We start from the raw sequence: 23500 nt of genomic DNA, 5'->3' as shown, positions 1-23500 counted from the left end.
CACTGAGCTCTTCAGTATAACGCCACTGGCGGATCGGCAACAGGGCAATTGCCCCCCCTCTCCTCCCCCCCCTGATTCTCCCCGGCGGCTAATGCAGGGCTGGCATTGTCCAAGTGCCAGCGGACCTGCGAGGGATATCAGAGATCTCCCTCCCGGTCCGCAGGCACCATGCGGGCAGCGGAGGGAGGGATAGAGGGGTCCTACTCTCGCGAGAACGGAGCGTTGCCGCGGTTACCACGGCAACGCTCGGATTTCGCGAGAGTGAACTCTAGTCCTGGAGCAGCGGGCTAGAGTTCCCTCTAACCACTGGAACCACCAGGGATTCCCCACCGGACCACCAGGGATAGAGAAATGCCCCCCCCTCCTCTCAGTAAGAAGGGAGGGGGGACATAAATATATTTATTTTGTTAAATAATTTGTTTTTGTTTTTTTAAATTATTAAAAAGCCTCCTTCCCCCACTATACACACACTTCCCCCCCACACACACATAAAGTGCTTCCCCATACACACACTGCCCAAAACACACATACACTGCAAGCCTCAGACACACACACTGCAACTCTGACATACACTGCCGCCCTCACGCACTCACTTCACCACACACACACACACACACACACACACTTCACCCCTCACACATACCACTGCTCCTATGCCCTATATCCCAGAAGACCCCAGGTAAGTTGTCAAACTGTTCTTAAACGTTTGACTACTTACTCTGGGATGGGATCCTGGCACTATAACTACGACACTGAGCTGTAGTGGTTATTGTGCCTGGATTATTTCTTTAAATAATCTACAAATGCCCCTCCTGAGATCATGCTCTGGATCCGCCACTGTATAACGCAATGTACTGCTAATATTTCATGTCTATATGCTGGATTTTATACACCTGCTAGCAATGGATGTGCATGAAATACTTGAACTTAATAATTTGGGGGTGTTTACCTACCTTTAGACATATAGTGTAGATTAAAGAAGCAATTTTCTAAAGAGGTAGACATTACTGGAATATTCTGCAATTCTGGGAATGTACATTGATAGATTTAAAATTGTAATTTTAAATATTCAAGACTCATAGCTGCCTTAAAGTCCTTCCTTTGTCTTTGGTATCATAAATAAACAATGCATTTTATACAATGTATAATGCATTATAATAAATTAAAAAAAAAAGTTCTTGATTGTGAATTTGTTCTTAGCACAAAGTCTTATGATGATGGTAGATATTTTTATTTAATCTATTTTTTATTTTTTTTACCGGTATTTTATGTCTGGGACTTAATTAAAGGGGGGGGGGGCGAATTAATCAAAGGGGGGTGAATTAATTAGAGGGGGTGGATTTATTAAATGAGGGGTGGATTAATTAGAGGGGGTGGATTTATTAAAGGAGGGGTGGATTAATTAGAGGGGGGTGGATTTATTAAAGGGGGGGGTTCAATGTACATACCGGTACCGTAAATAAATAAGCCCTACCCTGAAAATAAGCCCTAGTGTGTTTTTTGTGACTAAAATTAATATAAGACCCGGTCTTATTTTCGGAGAAACACGGTATATACACACACACTGTAAATATTGAATTAATTTAATTTTTTTAGGATCTAATCTTATTTAGAAATTTACCAGTAGCTGCTGCATTTCCCACCCTAGTCTTATACTCGAGTCAATAAGTTTTCCCAGTTTTTGGGGGTAAAATTAGGGGCCTCGGCTTATATTCGGGTCGGCTTGTACTCTAGTATATACACGGTAATTAGCCTAATCAAGTAGACAACATTCTCAGGAGTATTATAGGTATACAGTTCTATTAGGATAAAAATAAAAACTATAATGGAGAAAATCAAGAGCCAATAAAAATAAAACCGCTACATATGATTCATTTTTAGTAAATTGTAGTAAAAGTAAAACTAAATTTTTCAGATTTAAAGCAACAAAGATTAAAAAAAAAAAAGTGTTTCATCTAAATTTGCTATGTTAATTCACCCCTCTTTATTGTTTACTGAATAAACCCTAAATTGTTTTACTATAAGAGTATAAAGAGACTTCTCAGTCTTAAGGTATATCCTCCTGACAGATGCATGCATCCACCTTGAATTTTATTTAGCTAAAGATGAGGCAACTGCAAATCATGCAACCACGTTTAAATATTTAAGAATATGGTTATTTAGGGGCGGAGCCAGCTCTCGGCATGAACGGTCACACATCTCCTGCTCTCCAACGACCGCAATCCTACGAAGCCCAAATCCAGCCTAACAAAGCACCCCATCAAACTGCAGACACCCTGCTAACACTCCTCCAACGATGGGGAGGAAAACGAAAAAGCCGCGTCCGGATCGCCCACGGCAGATGTAGGCGACCTGCTGAGAAGGCTGCATGGCGCAACGGGATCCAACATGGTGGCTGACCTCAATGAATTCTCAGAGAGCTCGGACGACACGTCCCTTCATTGCCCTGAGACTCTGGGCTATAGGGGGCATTCCAAACCCACACAACAGACGGCAGGCCTCCCGGTCACCATGGAGATACTCACCTCTCTCCTCTCCGACCTACGCCAGTCGCTCTCCGGGTAAGGGAGGATGTTAGGGGTTCACGTATCTCCTCTCAGCAATGGAGCAAACCACTTAGACACAGGCAGCACAAATGATAGAGCTCCAGAATCAGGTATAAGACCTTTCTTCAGCTCACACTACACTCACCCACCAACTAGCAGCTATGGAAGCACATCAAAATGAGAGGCCTTTCAGATACTGTAGCCCCAGCTGAACTTCCCCATCTCCTGAGAAGGCTTTTTGCAGCCCTCCTGTCCCCTAAGCAAGCCAGAGGGATACAGCTTGATGGCATGTTCCGCCTGCCCAAGCCACCACAACTCGCAAGCTCTGCAATAGGTGACCTCCTGGTCAAATTTCAAAATGGGCAAGATAAGGCTGCTTTTATGGGTGCCATCAAGGGGAAGAAACCCTACCGCTTCAAAGACATGGACTTAACGTTCTACTCTAAACTTTCACGCACAACCCTGCAATGGCGAAAGTCTCTTCGACCACTTACAGCAACATTAACAGCCAAATGGAGTGACGTACCATTGGGGACCATCGCACGTACTTCTCATCCAATACCAGTGCAAGGAATATAAAGCGGCAGACATCGCGGATATGGACACTGTCCTAGCAGCAATGGGACTCCTAACCTCCTCGCCCACTACTACTTGGGAGCCAGCTAATATTGTCCCATTTCCATCTTCCAGAGGCGCACCTGGGATGAAGACCACCTGAACCAGGACTGTTTTTATTTTTATTTTTTTTAAGCTGTTCTAATTTTTTCATGTTCTCCTTTCTATTCATACTAATATAAGTTGTATGCTGTTTCACACGCACAGGCCTATAATGACGCATACTCTAGGGTTACCTGCACGCATGAAGCAGGACTGTTACATGGTGGCCACCCTCCGCCGAAACCAGGCATACAACCTTACAACGCGGTTACTAACAAGGAGCTGTTCAAATACCACACCAGGTTACACGTAAATATCCTCCGTTCACTATAATTGCATACGGCAGCCTAGGCTATTCACTAGCCACTTCCTTCTAAATTGCCTTACAGACAGACACTCACATGGCCTATAAATGGGGTTTCCCTGTACCCCCTGCAACAAAGGCATATCGACCTACTCCCCTAGAGGGCATGGTGCCCCCTAGACCTCAACACACAAGAGACACAAGCGCACACCATGCCTCCACTTACAAGCTCACACTAGATCACAAGCACTCATGCCAAAACTAATCCTACGACCGGAAACTACTTCACACATTAACATTAACTCTACGTTATTATATTCTGCAAATTATGTTTACCAATTTTAAAAAATTGTGCCGTTACTAAATATGCCATGCTGTTATACTTTATTGCTAATGAGCTTGTTATAGCTGTCGTGGCTATCCAAGCATGTTGTTAATGCGTACACAACAAAAATAAAGAATTTCAAAGAATACGGTTATTTGAGATTTATAAGGTTTTATTCTCACCTGATCCAGCCATAGGTAAAGAAAGTCTCTGGAACCTACACCGTGTTCCAGGTATTAAAGCAAGCCCTATAATAGATTTATCTAGAGCACTTATCTTATTTAATGCAGTCAAACTGCACCTGCCTACCTAGTTACATGTATATACCTTAACTCCACTTCATAATATCTATGACTAATGCATTGTTTATGCCTGAAGAACACTGTAATGCAACCTAGTGGAAAGTAAATCTGCTATTGCGGTATAAATAAAATCTACAAATACAGCCTAGAAACATGCAGAATTGGATACATTATTTAGAAAAATACTACAAATTAGTGAAATCTCACATACGGCACTTTAGAATTTACAGTACACTACATCAGCGAATACATACATTTTGAGGCTAATGCACCTTTACATAGCAGGGGATTTGCATTCAGTGTTACAAGGAGTTAAGATGATGGCCTATGTCATGTTAATTGTAATTAATATGACCCAGTCACTCTTGATTACTTCTTTATTCCCTCTGAGGAATCAATGTCTGACTTGGGCAATAAACCTGATAACATAAATGCTAGTTTCTAACGTGGCAGATGTTTACCTGCAGAGTCTGGGCTTGTAGGATGATCCTGCAGTGTGTTTGCTTGTTGCAGCTTGGCTTCCATAGAGGGTTTTCCTCACTGTACCTTGTATTTTATTTTTAATAAAATCCCATATTCATGAAGTGTGGATAAATAAATTATGTTAGAACCTTCTGCATGAAGTCAATGTCTCTGTATGTCAACTGCTTTCAAAATAATTTTACTTATGCACAAGGAGGTTTATAGAATGGTAATGTGTATACTGTGTATATAGTAATCTGATTAGAGAGAGGGGAGGAGGGAGAGAGGGGTGAGGGCTGGCGTTGGAGGTAAATATTATTTAAAATTCATTATTTTTTCCATAGCCAACCATTCACATATCATGGTTATGTGCAAACACATGTTCTGCTGAATAATTGTCTACTAATTACCACAGAAAACATGCAGTGTACTCGCAATTAGATTAAGCCTACTATAAATTGGCTTAATGAGTAACTTGAGAAAGCCCGTATAAAAAAATAAAAAAAGCAGGTTTAAAGCGCACCGTTCTACAAAAATCAAAATAGCATGTAACAGAACCATGATGTGTACAGTGGCCCTGCAATAAATTGTGGACTATATTATTGCTGATCATAGGAAAGCATTGAGAGGCTAATACGCACGTGCGGAAAAATGTCACGCTGGCCAATCAGCATCTCCTCATAGAAATGCATGGACTCCAATCATCTCTATAAGGAATGTTCAGTGACTCCATGCAGAGCGTGGAGACGCTGAATGTCACCCAGGAAGCAACTCTAGTGGGCGTCTGAGTGACTGCCGCTGGAGGTGTCCCTAGGCAGTAAGCATTAAAATGCCTGCTGGGACTGACTATTCTCACAAGAACAACTACATTAAGATGTAGTTGTTCATGGGACTATAGTGTACATTTAAGATAAAAATGAAATAATTGCATCATTTTCTAGAACGTTTAGCACAATACCTGGACTGATTATGATGAATTAATGTATGAATGAGTGTTGAAACATTAGGAAGAAACATTCAAACTAAATTTATTTCTGTCAGTAACCAAATTGCCAAAATAAATGTTATAGGTTTTTCATTTACACATATATTCATAAAACAATAGCATTTCTTTGTATGCAGACTGGAATGCATGCTGCAATGCAGTCAATGACAAAAAATTAAATAAAATATTAAATGTAAATATAATAAATTTGATAGAATAAATACAGTGGTCGATCAAAAGGAAAAATGGATAGGTTCAGGGTAAAACGGGAAGTCACAAAAACATAATTACTTGCAGACGCACGCTGGTCCTATTTTGTGTACTAGACTTTTTCAATCTGCAATCATTTTACACTGTTACAATCTATAAGATGATACATAAAACTTGGAAAATATGTGTGTCACCCAGAAGATGCTAATTTATTTAAAGTCTTATTTAAATGCACTGAATGTTACTTCTCGTGGGGGGAAAAAACCTTCAAGACCACAAGCCCCTGAAGACATTGGCACTTACTAATGTAAGAAATTAATTTTCTCTCCCACTCAGATGCAGACTGTCCATTAGGGCATGCCCTTGTGGGTTGCTAAAGCTTCTTCGGTGAGATAATGTGAAATCACTCCGAGTTCTTATCCTTGAGAAGCAGTCTGGTTTTCTTTAAATTTTTTAAGCTGGATTTTTGGCACTCCGTTGTTTAATGATCTGGTTGTGTAGGTGGCTTAAATAGGCCTGACATTTTCAGTGATTTCATATTTTACAACAGAAAAGCACTACGTAATATAAAAATATATATGAATAAAAAATGTCTCAACCCATGGACTAGTGTTTAACCAAAAACAAAATGCTTTGTGTTATTAGGATATGTAGTACTGAATACCAGAAGTGTACCATTTAAAGCTATATATATTTTTTATCAATAAACTTGTTAGGCATTTGTCAAACACAATGTATAGATGTATTTTTATGCTTTAATTGGGCACGACAGTGTCCCTTTACTATATGCTGGCTAGACTCAAGATATGGCTCCTCCCGGCTTCTTGGGAGAATTCGTAGGACTACGAGAGCGATTCATTTAAAACAGGCAATTAAACATATTGATGGAAAGATTAAATGAAGGAAAAAGCATGCTATGTAGATTTAAAATATTATAAAAATAATTGTAATAACATTATGTATCGGGTTATCCAATGGAAGGTTTTAAAACTTTGTTTTTCACAGGTTACTAAAACTCAACACTCAGGAAAAATACTGCATTTAAACCTGCTGTGTCTAATATTTTAGACAATTTTGAAATAGTTATGGCTTTCCTATTATTCGGTTGATCATTTCCTTCTGTAAAGAAGACATGCTGCATTTATTCCTTTATGTCGATGTCTGTAAATTGAATTTATGAAAAAGCTAAATCGTTTGATGTTCCATTTTACTTAAGCTGGTGACTGTTCAAATCCACATGAAATTTTAAATCCTAACCCATTTTGCATGTGAATAGGATGGGAAGTCTTCTTTGTAGTTCAACATTTTCTTGAATGAAATCTTTAATTTCAGCATTACCATCACATTAGGATATTACTGCAGACAATTGAAAAGCCACCAAATGCTCAGGTTTTGTGATCTCCTGCGATTACATGCTATGGATCCCTCTTCATGAAGCATATCTTCAATTAACACATTAAAATTAAAGGGGAACTATATTGACATGTATTTGATTTTTTTCATTTTAAAGTGAAACTTTCATTGTAATTATTTTAGCCCAATCTATAGATATAAGACTTCATAAAACCAAAATGCATTCAAATTAATCAGTACATTACAGGAATGATACATGTAATTAGCAATGTATCAAAAAGATATATAGTGACATCTCATCTAACTTCAACTGAGGGAATTAGTCATGAAAAGCATCACCTCACACAACTTTCCTTAGCTTAAGTCTGTGCAACTGTTGATAAATGTGTCTTGGTTGCTCAGCAACATGAATACCAATGAGCCAATGTAGAGGAAATAGACAACTCCTCAAAATAAGTCAGCTTGACAGAACACACAGCCATCTTGGATTTTACTCAGGTGCAGTGAGTTTCCTCTAGGTTACAAGCAGGCCATCTGCCCCTGAGTTTTTAGAACTTGTTGAGTAAAACAAAAACACGCAGGACTGAATGAATCAGTAATATTGAGCAAGTGCCCTCTCAACATTCAAAGACATAATGAAGGATAATGTTCTAACATTGTTATACATATTGGGCAATAGACAAAACAACAATTAAAGGATTTTTCACCTCACAAAACATTTCAAAATGCATATGAAAAACGTAATGATAGTATCCCTTATAATATTGTGTAAAAGTAATATTGCCCTCAGCCTCTGAGAGCCAAGGAAGAGAGGCTTACTCATTATCTGAATAGATGGTGTACAGTTACTAACTGCTGGAATAAAACCATAGTAAGTATACCTTGCCCAGACAGTACTTTTCCTTCAAGAAAAGCTAGTGGTGCAGTCATTATTTGGTGTGGGGGGTAGCAAGAGGAAAACCATTTCCCAAAAAAACACTGATCACTAAAAAGTACTTAAGAACTGGTACTAATAATAGAGTAAATGTTTTTTTAAATAAACAATACCACAGTAAATTCATTTATATGTAATGGGACCGCTTCCTTAAACTCCTGCTACAGCTAGATTTTATGTTCTATTTAAATGTAAGGTACAATATCTCCCTCTCTCTCTCTTTTTTTTATATTAAGATTTTCATATTGACTAGGATTTTAGGGAAGACCGCAAAGAATAAACATAGAATCAGATTGCATATTAAGAGTAATGTATAAAGAACAGTACTAATGCCAGTAACAAGCATTACCTTGCAAACCATAAAAAGTTTCCATAGTGTAAATGTTCAACAATAAAAAGATGGTAATAGTGGACGTGAATGAGATATGCAGCAAACTTTTTGCAACATTTGTCCTGACTGTGCCTCGATTGAACCAGACACTAATGTAATTTTCTAGATCTTAAATACAAACTTAAAAGAAAACATAACCTTAAAAAGGTTAAACAAGTTATATTCAATTGTAGAATGGTAGAGAAGCACATAATGAAGTTTCCAGGCAAGACGTTAGCAAGGGTGTTTTGCTTGATTAGTGTAGCAGCGTTTGTTAACTGTGTGGTTAATGTTTCATGTTAAAGTAATCATACTGTGATCACTTCATGAACACATTTTTAAAATGACATTGTATTAGTCCAACATGAATGTCTTCTACAAAGCACACGTTTTGTACATTACCATCTCCATAGGTCATTAGATTTGTTTCATATTAATGTCCTTGCGTTTTAAATTAGCAAACTAACTGCCTGGTTAGCATAATCAATCAGGGATAAAATGCGGACAAATTGTACAGTCCTGATTAACCAAGTATGATAATAACCAAACACTTTGTTTTAGAGAAAAACACAGATATGGTAGGTTTTTAAAGCCCTACTTACTACTATATGGGAAAAGAACGTGTGAAACACAACCTGAGTTAGTCACTAAACTCTGAATTTTAGCAAATTAAAGAAACGCAATGGGGTCAGGAACACAAACATGTATTCCTGACCCTACAGTGTTAAAACCACCATCTAGTCCTCCTCATGCCCCCTTGGATTGACCAGCAAAATTGTACTTTTATTAAATTCTGCAGCTATTGCTCGGCCCCTGATCTGCCTGCTGTCATTATCAGAAGTGGTGGTCTGAGCCAAAAACAATGCTGCCCCTGAGACTGTCAAGGAGGCAGATCAGGGGCAGAGCCAGCGCAAGTCAAACACAGCCCTGGTCAATCAGCATCTCCTCATAGAGATGCCTTGAATCAATGCATCTCTATGAGTAAAGCTCAGTGGCTGCATGCAGAGGGTGGAGACACTGAATGGCAGTACTTCTCACTGTGCAGCGCTGCCCCAGCACTGCCTCTAGTAGCCGTTTAAGGAGTGGCCAGTGGAGTTATCCCTAGGCTGTAATGTAAACACTAAATTTTCTCTGAAAAGATAGTGTTTACTACAAAAAACCTGAAGGCAATTATTCTACTCACCAGAACAAATGCAATAAGCTGTAGTTGTTCTGGTGACTATAGTGTCCTTTTAAATCTGAGTGGCAAAATGGAGTAAATATTTGACTATAGCCCAGTAGAAGAATTTTTCCAAATCAGCTACTTTAGCCTCACATTTCTAATTCAGAATAAATTCACTAAAATTCAGAATTGAATGAAGGATAAAGAGGTTTGGCTGCCTGAACGCATGGAAACTGGGTAAATTGTGAATAGTTTGGAACCAGGTGAAGTAAGATGGCAAAACTATTTGAGAGAAGCATTTTGAAGTGAGCCTTTACTTTTTTTAGTGATAAAAGGGTTTGATAGGAAAGATGGAGAAACTTATGTTATGAAAGCAGTGTGGTACGGAGTAGGGGAGTACTTTCGATTAGGGGAGATAAGTTGTGTCTTTGTATGTCAGAGTAAGGAAAGTAAAGGTCATCCTTGCCTGGGGTTTTGTAGAGTCGATCATCAGAAAAACAACAATGGATGAGAAAGATAAGCTGGGCACAGACTGAAGTGAAGTTCAATCGTTGTCAGGTATATCAAGAAGTAGAAGGTTGCAGCAGTCAGAATGAACACATTCAAATAATGTTTCCGAGAGGTAGGAAGCAGAACTAGATGAGGAGTCAGCGTCAATTATGGCACAGTGGACTTGTTCTTTTTTGTATATACTGATATATGTATTAATATGGTCAGTAATGAGGGAGAATATGAGTAAGTGGGGATTACCCAGAAGAAAATATGGAAAAGAAGAATCAAATATGCTATATGGTATAACTATAAATATATTATATCGCAACAGGTTACAGTGGTTCACAAATATTAATAAGGTAGGGTAAGAAGCAGATCACTCACCAGCAGCGTAACTACAAATCCCATAATGCTCAGCAATCAATAAAAAAAACCAAAAAAACCCAAAAAAAAACAAACCTTGTGCCTGTAGTTAGCTAAAGATCACAATAATGGTTGACTACCACTGATCGTGGTAATTTTGGATTGTTCATTAAAAGTTAAGTTGCAGCCCTTTAAAACAGCACAGAAAACAATTACATTGAGTGCCTTAAAACAGAAAAGCTGCAGAAAGGTTTCACATTGTAATTTCTGTGCAAGTCACGAATAAGGGTGTTGTGCTCGTTTAGTGTAGCAGTATTTGTTAAGTGTGTGGTTAACATTTCATGTTCAAACATTCATAATGTAACACCTTGATTTTTTGCTTTTTATGTTGGGGATATAATTGAATATCTATAGTATTGCCCCAACGTTAATTTGTTCATTTAAAACAGATATTCTTAAACCTTCACACTCCAGCAGAATGAGTTTCAATCACTAAAGACAAATAATCCAAAGGTCTACTTTGTAAAGCTGATACAAATTCCACATTCTGATTCATTTATTTTACTCTTAGGTACCGTATATACCCGTGTATAAGCCAACTTTTTCAGCACATTTTTTATGCTGAAAAGCCCCCCCTCGGCTTATACTCGAGTGAGGGTGAGCTGCAAGGAAGGTTTCACACACTTCACAACTTTCAGAAGAAATCAACATGCCTGCTGATTGGTCAGTGTTGAAATGGAGGGCGGTGTTTGATGCAGCTCCGCGGTTCTCCACACGGTATGACGATGGTTAGACGCTGCAGGATTGTTGTGCTCTGAGCCCCCAGAGTAGGTAAGTGGAATGGGTTGGGAGTTCCCTGGGGGCAGTCGCTTGCTATAAATTGCACAGTTAGTGACTGGGAAAGGGGGAGGGTTAATATAGCGGACGTTACAAGCAATGGCTTCTCTATGTAAACACTTTACACCTGACGGATGTTTTTCACCAGGCTCAGTTTAGTTTATTATTCAGTAACTGAATTTTTTAATATAAAACATAGACCTATTATATTTTGTGTGTGTGTGTGTGTGTGTGTGTGGGGGGGGGGGGGGTCTTGTCCAAAAGCCTATATCAGGTTAAAGGTTAAAAAAAAAAAAAAAAAAAGTTCAAAAATACAAATTTTATATCTGCACTATTAGAAAAATTTCAAAATATAAAGAAATCAGCACCTTTATTAACCCCTTAAGGACACAGCTTCAGAAGTTGGACATACACTTAAGGACATAGCCAACTTTTGCACTTTTTGCTGTTTGTGTTCAACTGCAAATTTTGAAATTTACCAGTAGCTGCTGCATTTCCCACCCTAGGCTTATACTCGAGTCAATAAGTTTTCCCAGATTTTTGTGGTAAAATTAGGTGCCTCGGCTTATATTCGGGTCGACTTATACTCGAGTATATACAGTAAGTTTTGGCCTTCGAGTTCAATATTGTAACAATGTATAAATTACAGCGAAATATGTTTATTTATAAACCGGGTACAACAGGCAATATGCACAGACCACCACGAATCTTCATATAGGATATCACAAAAAACAGTCATAAAACAGAGAATAAACCAGAGAATAACAATACCATATGTGTGGTATTATAGGTTGGGAATTCAGAGATATGGAGTCCAACACCAGTAGTCCTCGTCCTAGAGAGACTTGGAAGTATACATTCCGAGCAACTACAGCAGAGTCAGCTGGGTATTTATGGTGGCAGGTTATTTTTCTCCCCAGTTTTAAAAATGAATGTAATATTCCTTAAATAGCAATTTTTCTACTTAAAATGTTATGATATTCACTCTAGATGCTTATTTTAGATGCAGGCACCGGAGCATGTCAGTTTGACGCTGCCAAAAAGTATAAAACAATGATTTGGCATGCTCGAATCCTGCTTACACTTAAAACTTTGCACTAAAAATCATAGGGTGCACAAGGCTGAACTGGTAAACTTTATATGGAAAAAAAACTAATCTTGCTGTGTTTATCACACTGCTGAAAATGGAAAGACCAAACCCAGACAGTCCTTGCTGGAGTGTTTAGGGTGAGTCGCTGGAACTTAAAAGGGGCACACTAAGCACAATAACAAATACATTTCATTGTACAAGTCTTTGTGCAACAAATCTACTGGTGCTGTTCCCCTGTTTACAGTCAACTATATTCAAGCAGCTTAAAAAAAACAAAAAAACAAAAACTGGGTATCTCCCTGGCACCTAAAGCCGTTCAGCTATTAAAGCCACAGCTGTCCTACAGCAATGCTAGGTTACAAGTACTGAGACAAATTGCCCAGCATCCCCTATATTCAACAGACAGCAACTGACATAGGTTTGGCTGCCTGTGATAGCCCTAGATTTTTTTCATATTGCTTGAAAATGGTTTGACAGAAAACATGGGGAGAGGCACCAAAAGACTCCCATATATCCAAAAGACTCCCATATATTGCCCCCGTATATCCACTGAGAACGATAGTGGTTACTGCTTAAAGTAACCCTTTACATTAGCAATAGATTATCCGGAATGCATAGCATAGCGTGAAAGCTTTCAGGAACAAAGACTGAAAATTACATTTGGTACAATGTGCAAATAATCTAAACTGGGACAAATCACAACAGTAAGAAGGTACTCACTCAGTACATACAAGCACAGGAATATTCCAGCCAAACAGAAACCTTCAAAGAACCTCAGCGTGCTGAACATTGTAACGTTCACAGAGAGGGCCACAGATAGTCCAAAAACCAGGTTGAATATGAGAGAAATCATCAAAACAAGACGTCGACCAACCCTAAGAAAAATAGGAAAATTCTTGTGGTTATCAAACATTTATAAAATCAAGAGTAAGAGACAACTTATTACCTTCTCTAGACTGTAAGTTTGTTTGAGCAGGGTACTCAACAACTTATTGTTCCTGTAACATTATTTAATTGTCTCAGTTATTGTTCATAACATTGTAAAACACTGCAAAATAAGTTAGCACTAAATAAATAGTAGTAATTGCAAATTGTGTGTTATTTTACACATTGAAACCGGTATAAATGAAAGTAATTACTCCACGTGAATTTTTTTTTTTTTTAAAAATTACAATTTCACAAGTGAATTTAAGTGAATCAAAGAATCAAAGTGAATTTAACATTTTTAGCCAAAACTGCAAACATGGCTGACAAATTTTTCTGATTTGGTTATTTTGGCGTAAAAATTTGCAATGCATTTTTAATTCATGCTTTAGTGAATAAATCTTACAAATATAGATGAAAGGTCTGGGCACTCAAATTATTTTGTTTTGTGTAAACTTCTAGGAACCACGGACATAAAATACAATGTTTTGGCTGGATGAGGCCTTTGTCAAGACAAAAAAACAACAACTCTCAGGCAACATTAGCATTATCTGATATTTCAACATTTTATTTATATTGACCTTTGAACACATTTGCAACATTTTGGATAAAAAATAAATAAAAAAAAATACATTTTATGAAATGTAAATGCGTCATCAATAAATGGGAAAACATAAAGGCATCCATGGTTTGCGGTTTTCTATTTGTTGAGTCTACTTATAGATAGCCAGTTGTATAAAAAAATAAAATACTACATATAAATTTTATGGTGACAGACACTAAAATATCAATTCATCTTATTTTCATCTATGGTAAGTTTATATAAATAGGGGGGCGGAGCCTGACTGTTGAAGTGGAAGGTCGCAGGCTGCCCGAGCTCCGGGCCCGAGACCTATAAATCGACTACTTAAAGTGCCCAGAACGACAAAATACCGCTCTATACTCCTGCTGGACACCCGTGAGCGATCCAGGAACATGTTACCTGTGGCTGTTCTGCCGGTAGCCAGCGGCTCCAGGACGACACAGCCATGCGGCCTGTTGGAGACCGAGGCGGGGAGAGACGGCCGCTCTTCCTGCACTAAGGTCGACTACGGAGGCCATAAGTGCTCCCACCCCCCCCCCTATGGACCGGCGGGGGTCATCCCGGTCCCCCCCAAAGCGCAGACATACCCGTCCGGCATCCACTGGAGAGGCTCTGCAGAACCGGAATCCCACGTGGCGGGAGCCAAGATGGCCGCCAAACCGGGATCCAGCTTCACCCACACTCCCAGGAAGGGAGCTACGAAAGACAGCATCGCACAAGCCTTCGAAACATTCTGGGTAAAATTCCGGGAACTGGCCCAGCGGGGGGCAACGCAGAATACCTCAGCAAAGAACGATCAAAAAAACACACAGCCAGTCCTAGACCCAAGCAGGCCTTCAGTCAAGCAACCCACGAGGTACCCGAAGAGAAAGCAGACGAAACAAGCTGCCGCGCTGCCTAAAATACGGCGCCGAAAACCAATTGCTTGCATCCGGCACAAGGCAACCCGAGACTCCTGCGGACCGTGGAGGAAGAAGACCCCGACCCCAACTCACATTATCCAGCGACGGACTCCCAAGCAACCTGAAAGGAGAACTAAAGACGCCGCAAGACACAGAGACTGTGGCCGTGTTACCCCATTGCAGCCAAGCACAGAAGGGGGAACCCTGAGGGCTTCCAGACGGGGCAGCAATCACCAGAATATGACTCCACTTGCCTGCATCGCCAGAGTGGGCCTCCACAGCGAAGGACGGACGAGTCAGCAGCTGGAGCCCACAAAGCAGCACCTCGCGGTGCCTCACCAGGACTCTCTACCATCCCTAACACCCTTCAATATGCAAGGTATCGGCTGACAGGGAACTCACGAACCGGGACATATAGGGGTACAAGCTTAAAGCCTCTACTACTATAGACGCTGTCCATACTACACGGCAACCTCTTAAACAGAGACTTTCCGACGAGATTGAACTTTCACGTAATATACACTGTTTACCCGTGTCAAATGTTTCAAATGTTTCAGCACCTCCATGATGGTGGTTTTACATTAGCATAGCGCCTTACAGCACGCATCAGCCATGCTTTTAGATAGCCTGCCACCTATTATTATATGCCCACATGGCACCCAGCTTGTTTCTCCCTCATGTCTATTTCCCCCCCCTCTCTCATGTAGGCATAATCTGTGGTGCCCTCAGCCTAATTTAAACACTGTATAAACCTAATAATCCACGCTAGACGCAGGACAGTACCTGATTACTCTAACCTACTCTAATGATTATTGTTTCGCCTTAATTTTATTGCAAATGTTAGCAATGATGTTTTAAGTGTTAGGTGGTATATAATGTTATGATATCTCATGCTACACTAGAACGCTCGCCCTGTACGGTCTGCACGTACACCGAGCACCTCAGTAGCGTTAAGCGGAGGGCGAATATATAGCTGTACCTGCATGTCTTGATACGACACTACTCTACTCTACTCTACTCTAACTAAACTACTAATCTCAGAAAAGCGAATGTATAAGCGCCCTAACTAAACTACTAATTTTAAATAAGCGACCTAACTAAACTACTAAGCTCAGACAAGCGACTGTATAAGCGCCCTAACTAAACTACTAATTGCAAATAAGCGACTGTATGAGCGCCCCAACTAAACTACTAAGCGCAGAAAAGCGACTTTACACATGACAGTGACACAGAAATCATCTTGATGATTAAGCGATGACACTCTACATTATCACTATCTATAAGCTACTGTTAATAATCGACAAATTAATTCCTTATGACAAATATAGTCTCCCAGCTTGCGCCTAGCTTGTATTAAAATATATGCATATCTCTCATTTACTAACGATCTAGACATAAACCTGCTAATTTACCTTTAAAAAATGTGCAATGTTAATCTCTATTGCCATATGTTATCTTATGTATGTCACCGGGTTGCACCTGCTGTTGTGGCAGTGCCTAACCACTTGTTTCACCTTTGCACAAACAAAATAAAGAATTTTAATATAAATAAAATGTTTTTAAAAATACATGTAGGTTGCATGTGATGTCAGTTACATTCTGGAATTTGTTTAGTAGTCCTGACTTTTGAGGGGCACAAGTGAGAAAACAGTACTTTATACACTAAAGAAAAATAAATATGGAGATTGCGCCGTGCCTAGCGAAAGGAAAGTAAAGGTGTCTAAAAATACTTCGTATTAGAATAAAAAAAATAAAATAAAAAAAAACAACAAATATAAAAATATATAAAACGGTTTAACATAGGGTGTTAGATGTTATAGTTATGGTGAACTGCAAGCATATATGTGCATTTTTAATCCTGCTAATTAAAAGTATCCAATATAATTTTTATATACTAGGTGTTTTATATAAAGCAAGAACAATTCCCAGATTTTACTAGTAACATGACGTAAAGTCATGATTTTATTAAAGACACGGAGGCGAGTATTATGCATAACTCTTTCTTTATTTCCTCAGCAGCAAAGATAGAGGAATATAAATATTGTCAAAATGAAAGAAAAAACTGAACAGGCATAACAGTCAGCCAATCACATAACAGAGGAAGTAGCTATATAAGTCCTGTGTCTCCCACAATCCCCCTCTTTCTTGCGAAAACCGAAGACCAGGTAAGATAACGATGTCCCACTTGATCCAAACGGGAAACAATACGAAAACTTCAAGCTAAAAAAGATAGAAAAATATGGTAATTTCCAAACTCAAAACTGTAGACCAAACATAACCGTGAGGAGCCATACAAAAAAAACTGTATTCTGAAATAGAAAATATATAAAATTAGGATCCAGCATAAAACGGTCAAGATCATCCAAAACATGATGCAAATACATGATATAAATACATGATATAAATACAGACCTAATTGAAAAGCATACCTGAATAGCACCGAAGCATCTCCTTTCCCAGAATCCACACCGGGAGGGTGGGCGGGAATAATACTCGCCTCCGTGTCTTTAATAAAATCATGACTTTACGTCATGTTACTAGTAAAATCTGGGAATTTTATTAAAGACACGGAGGCTCATATTATGCAAGTTCAAAGCTGTGCCACTACTCGAGATGCGATGTGTTCAATTGGTCTGAAATAGAAATCTCGAAAGGTCGATTCCCTGGACCAGTCGCCGCTCGCATAATGTCTTCTAGACGACATCCGACTGAGGATGCTTTCGAAGCCATCGCGCCCCGCACAGAATGAGGCGTAAAAACAGAGGTGTCTATACCTGCAGAAGATAGTAGCCAACGCACCCAACGTGCCAGAGTAGGTGTCGAAACTGGCCGGTGAGGTGACTTAAAAGATAAGAACAAATCATGTAGATCAGCGGAGCGAAGGGAATGTGTAGCATCCAGGTAAACTTTGACGCAATCCACTGGGCAGAGTGCCGGACAACCAGAAAACCTCGGGTAAGTAAACGACTTGGATGCAGACTTCGTCCTCCTGGATATGTCAAAAGTAACACCTTCTGGGGTGAATGCAACGGCGTCCCAATCCAGGGCCCTGACGTCAGAGACCCTCTTGCAAGAGATCAAACAGAGTAACATCACCAGCTTGGATGACAACCGTTTCAAAGTCAATTCATGGTTAGGGTACCACGATGAGAGGAACTGCAACATCACGTTGACATCCCAAAAGGCAGAGAAACGAGGCCGAGGAGGACGTGCAAGGCGAATACCCTTGAGAAGGCGACATACGAAAGGATGTCTGCCGACAGGCGAACCATCCAAACCCCTGTGTCCGGCCGAAATAACCGAGCGGGATAGGTTGATCGTGCGGTACGCCTTGCCCGAGTCAAACAGGAACGTGAGGAACTCCAGGATCAGATGTAGAGGGGCAGATACGGGATCCACTGCCCGTTCCATGCACCAACCAGACCACGATCTCCATGAAGCTCGATAAGCCGTTCGTGTGCCTGGGGCCCAGGCGTTATCGAGGAGCAGGAGAGTTGTTTGCGGAACGTCTGAGACAACCCAAGGTCCCCTGAAAGGAACCATGCTATCAGGGGCAACTGGTGTTGAATCACCAGGTCGTGCGAGTTCCCATCCGGATCCAGAAGGAGGTCCTGGAAGACTGGTATCAACCGGGGAAAATCTATTGACAACTCCATCAAGCGAGGGAACCATGGTCGAGATCTCCAGAGAGGGGTGACCAACGCCACACAACAGTCGTGGCGAACCAGTTTCGAGATCGTGCGTGCGATCATGTTGAACGGGGGAAAAGCGTACAGGTGACCCTGCGGCCAGTCTTGGAGGAAGGCATCCGTCGCCACCGCTGCCGGGTCCGGCCTCCAACTGTAGAACCTCGGCAGCTGAGTGTTCAGCCGTGATGCGAACAGATCCATCTGGAACTTTCCCCATAACATGTCCAGGCCCCGGAACACCGAGGCGTGCAAATGCCAATCGCCAGAGTCTCGTAAGTGTCTGGAATTCCAATCCGCTCCCGAATTGTCCAGACCCGGAATGTGTTCCGCCGTCACCGAGACGTTGTTGTAGAGGCAGAACTGCCAGAAATCCTTCGCTAGAATCGCCAACATTTTGGACTTCGTGCCGCCCAGGTGATTTATGTAACGGACCGCCGACACGTTGTCCATCTTGAGCAGAACGCAGCAATTCGCCCGTCCTGGGGTAAGGCTGCGGATCGCGAATGCCCCCGCCAGAAGTTCCAAGCAGTTGATGTGTAACGACTTCTCCATGTCGGACCATCTGCCTCCTGTGGAAACGTCTCCACAACGAGCACCCCAGCCGTGCAAGCTGGCATCGGACTCTATCACTACGTCTGGGACGGAGCCGAAAATGGCTCTCCCGTTCCATGCCTCCATGTGTGCCAACCACCATTCTAACTCGTCTCTGGACTCCGCGTCCAAGCGTATCCGAGATTCGTAGGAGTGGCCCAGTCGAAGATGCGACCCTTTGAGCCGTTGAAGGGCTCTGTAATGTAGTGGGCCCGGGAAGATCGCCTGAATAGAGGCTGCGAGGAGGCCAATAATTCTCGCCAATTGTCTTACTGACAAGTCTGAGACACGAAGAGCCCTCCGGATTTCCTTCCGAATGGCTTTCACCTTGGAATCCGGTAGAAACAAAAACTGTTGGACGGAATCCACTTTGAAGCCCTGGAATTCTATTGACCGGGCGGGGGTCAGGACCGATTTGTCCCAATTGATCAGAAATCCCAGACCTTGTAAAAGGTCGGTCGTCCAGTCCAAGTGTAGTAGGAGGTCCGCCCTCGACTGGGATAGGATCAGAATGTCGTCCAGGTAAATAATGAGGCGGACCCCTCGGGTTCGGAGGAATGCCACCACCGGCTTCAGGAGCTTGGTGAAGCACCAAGGAGCCGAAGAGAGACCGAAAGGCAGGCAGGTGAAGCGCCATCGTCGGCCATGCCAAGTGAAATGCAGGTAGTCCCTGCAGTCTGCGGCAATGGGAACCGTGAAGTAAGCGTCCTTCAGGTCCAGTTTGGCCAGCCAGTCCGCTTGGCGTAGAAGGTCTCTGAGGCAGTGTATGCCCTCCATCTAGAAATGTTGGTAACGTAGGAAAGCATTGAGAGGGCGAAGATTTATCACGGGGCGAACTCCGCCTCCTTTCTTTGGTACAAGGAACAAGTTGCTTGTAAAGCCTCGTGCGGCGAACGGCAGTTCCTCTATTGCGCCCTTGGACAACATTTCCACGACTTCCGCGGAAATCATCTCGTCCTGATCTGGTGGAAGAGACAGTTCTCTGGGGGGATAAAACTGGACAGGCATAGAAACGAACTCTAGGCGATATCCCCTTACACACTGTAGTACCCAAGCATCTGAGGTCAGTGCCACCCACCTGTGATAAAACAAGGCCAACCTCCCCGCTACCTGAGCGGGAGGGGAAGAAGGGGTACTCACCGTAAGGACGTCTGTTAGGAGCGCCACTGCGGGGGTATCTGGAGCCCCAAGCCCTGCCTCTGGCTGGGAAGAAGGTGGGTGCTCTCGGGTCTTGGAAGCCTCGTGATGGAAAAAAGGAACCTCTGGGTGCTCGGAACGAGCCTCTGTAACCGCGGCCAGGCGGACGGTTCCTGCTACGCCCGGCCCCTCCAAAAACCTTGGGCGCGAACATGCGTTTCATGTTCGCTTGCGCCTTATCAATTGCGGTAAAGGTCTTCACATAGGAGCCCATGTCTTTGACAAAGGAGGAGCCGAACAGCAAGCCCTCCTCAGTCGGGTCAGGTTCTGTCACCGTCATAGCGGCCAGCTTAGGGTCGATCTTTAGGAGGATCGCCTTACGCCTCTCAGAGGACATAGCCGTATTAGCATTGCCCAGCCGGCATATAGCTCGCTGGACCCACCCGATGGCCACATCCATATCCAAAACTGAGTCTCCAGATTTGGCAGCTTCAAGAAGCTCGTATAACTTCGATAGGGGCCCCAGAGTATCCAGGATCTTGTCCTGGCACCCTTTCAGGGAGTGGTCAAGGCCCTTCTTGGGCTTCCAGCCCGACTTATTGAGGAATTGGGCAATTTGGGGGTCAATATCCGGGGTTTTGCCGGCGGCGCCGGGGAGGGAAGGCCTCGGGCATTCGGCGCGCAGCTTATTGCGGCCTTCTTTAGAGAGCGGGGTGCGAATACGCTTAGCCACGTATTGGGCAATATGGTCTGGGGGAACCCACTCAGCGGACCTGGGGTGCCGCAAGTCGTCAGGGTCGAACAGGGGGTTACCCTGCGGGTCAAGAATCGCCTTGGTATCCCCAGAGGCGTCTAATAAGTGGCCACTGGCCTTGGCAGAGGAGCCCGAGGGGGTCACGCCCGTAAGGGGCAAATCCTCGCCAGATTCACCTTCATCAAAGGAGTCATATCCCATATGGTCGGACTCATCCTCCACACTCCGGTCGGTATCCGACCCATCATCTAGGGCTCTGGCCCTTTTCCATAGTCTAGCCTTTTTAGCCCGGCCAGGGGCTCTTTTGCGCGTGGGGTGCGCGCTATCAGTGACCGCTTCCAGCGTGTCATTCACGGCAGGTAGCACCTGCATCGAGGAGTGGGAGCCGACAATTTTGGATTTGGCCTTAGCCTTACGTGCCCCAGGCACTGTCTGGGCAGGGGAAGGGGACCCCCCACCCTGGGAAGTTGGGGTGGTTACTGCAGGTACAACCATAGAGTGCAGGGAGTGGGTAAATGAGGAGGAGACAGCCCCCATGGCCGAGGCAATAGCCTTCTGCAGGGAGGAAGCCATAGTGGCTTCAAGCAATGCTTGAAATTCCTGAGAGGCCATAGCACTCTCAGTAGTCTCCATGGTAAAGTCCCCAGAGGGATCTGCAGGCCCATCATCCCTATCCTGCATGCTGGCTATAGGTTGTAAGAGCAAACTTTTAAACTAACGAAATGGGGCAGGAGAGAACTAAAAGGGTTGAGTAACCCACAGAGAAAAAGCAAGAAGAAATAGTCAGACCGTTAGTGTGCCCGGGAGGGATCGAGGCGACCGACTGCACGGCAACTAGGAGGCAGACCGCATGGAGGTCCGTCCAAAATGGCCGCCGCACGCGAGGGAAGTGCTCGCGGCCGTGCACCCGTCGGGGGAAGGGGCGCGTGCACTCTGCCCGCGCGGTAAGACCGCGGGCGGGCAGGGAAGTGCACGTAGCCGCGGTCGTGAAGCAAGGACCGGCCGCGGCAAAAATCACTGTTTGCACCCGCGAGGGAGCAAGGGAAAGGCAGGGAGATAAAAAATCTCCCGGTAAAGGGGAAAAACCCCCAGGGATCCCCAAGGCACACTAAGAGCACAACAAATAAAAACGATGCATATACATTTAAACAAGGGATGCATCAATAAACACAACACCAAAGTAAAATCAGTAAATGGCAATAATAACAAGAAATACCACAATCAAAGTACAACAAGTAAGAGAGCTAAACATGGATACTTAGCTGTCTGAGGAAGCAGCAAAGAAAGAGGGGGATTGTGGGAGACACAGGACTTATATAGCTACTTCCTCTGTTATGTGATTGGCTGACTGTTATGCCTGTTCAGTTTTTTCTTTCATTTTGACAATATTTATATTCCTCTATCTTTGCTGCTGAGGAAATAAAGAAAGAGTTATGCATAATATGAGCCTCCGTGTCTTTAATAAAATCTAATTTCATTCTGACTTGCCAAATGCATTCTGAAAAGGCACACCAAGGCATTTTAGGTAAATCAATTTACATTTTCCATGATAATGATCTCTGCTACAAAAAAAACTTCCTGAATTAACACATGTAATAGGTCTCTAATAAAAAGTATACTACAGCTGACAACTAGTGTGATCGGAGGAGTGATGGAAGAATCATAGGGAAAACATTTACATAATGAATGGGAAAATGTGGTAATTAATTATTTAAAATGGCAGCGCCTTTCATCTGGTTCAGTTGGCAGAAGAAATATTTTCCATAAACCTCCGGCTGTTTGAAAAAAACCCATAGACATTAAAAAGTTTTTATTTAGATGAATACATCTGATTACAGGCATCAAAAAATAAAAACAATTCGTGAAATATGAGGAAAGAATTCAACAAAATCAGAACTTTCAAAATTAAAGTGCTTATTACCGTTGAAGTAATAGTTATTCGAAAATAGGGAAAAGAATAGATTTGAGTTTTGAAATGCCATTACTTCTCTGTGGAGATACCTACTAAAACTGGACACACTACTGACACTTTATTTTTTTTCTTAACTAATTTAGAAAAACTATGGTAATATAATGGATTCAGGCTGCCAGACATTTTTTTGTTTTGAAAACTTATAGATTATTCTGTACTTATGGAGCAGTTTCAGAAGATCATAGACAGCAAAAAAAAAAAAAAATTATATATATATATATATTTACAAGGTATAATTGAGGTGTATCTAGCATGAAGTGACTACTAATAATTCAGCACAAAGTCGCCAAACAGCAGCAGGATAATGCATTACAGGGTAATTGAGCAGAAAGTCCATCCAAAATGCAGATTTGATACAGTGTGATTACAGTCCACTCAAATATTCTGCAGTATATATCGGTTATAAGGCTACTTTAAAAGAAATATAAAAACAAGCAGGCATGACATGGCAGTCTTTTTTTCCAGATTTCCAATCCACAGTTGTGAAAACTGGAAAGGTTTCCTGTGCTTATTTGAATGCATTGTCATACTTTTGAAAACACAGACTTTCAATGCT

At 42.0% G+C, this 23500-nt stretch overlaps 1 protein-coding gene across 1 annotated transcript in view; it reads right to left on the bottom strand.

The window, feature by feature from the left end:
• Window positions 1-23500, bottom strand: part of SLC22A23 (solute carrier family 22 member 23) — a 182693-nt gene that overhangs the window by 90253 nt on the left and 68940 nt on the right. Inside the window, exon 3 of the mRNA XM_063451779.1 lies at window positions 13113-13267. Within this exon, the coding sequence (XP_063307849.1) occupies window positions 13113-13267 (155 nt within the window). The remainder of the gene's footprint in view (window positions 1-13112; window positions 13268-23500) is intronic.

Source organism: Pelobates fuscus, chromosome 4, assembly GCF_036172605.1.
Source record: "Pelobates fuscus isolate aPelFus1 chromosome 4, aPelFus1.pri, whole genome shotgun sequence".
Taxonomy (NCBI): domain Eukaryota; kingdom Metazoa; phylum Chordata; class Amphibia; order Anura; family Pelobatidae; genus Pelobates; species Pelobates fuscus.
Note: the sequence above shows the minus strand (reverse complement) of the source record. Positions and strands in the feature narration are given on the sequence as shown.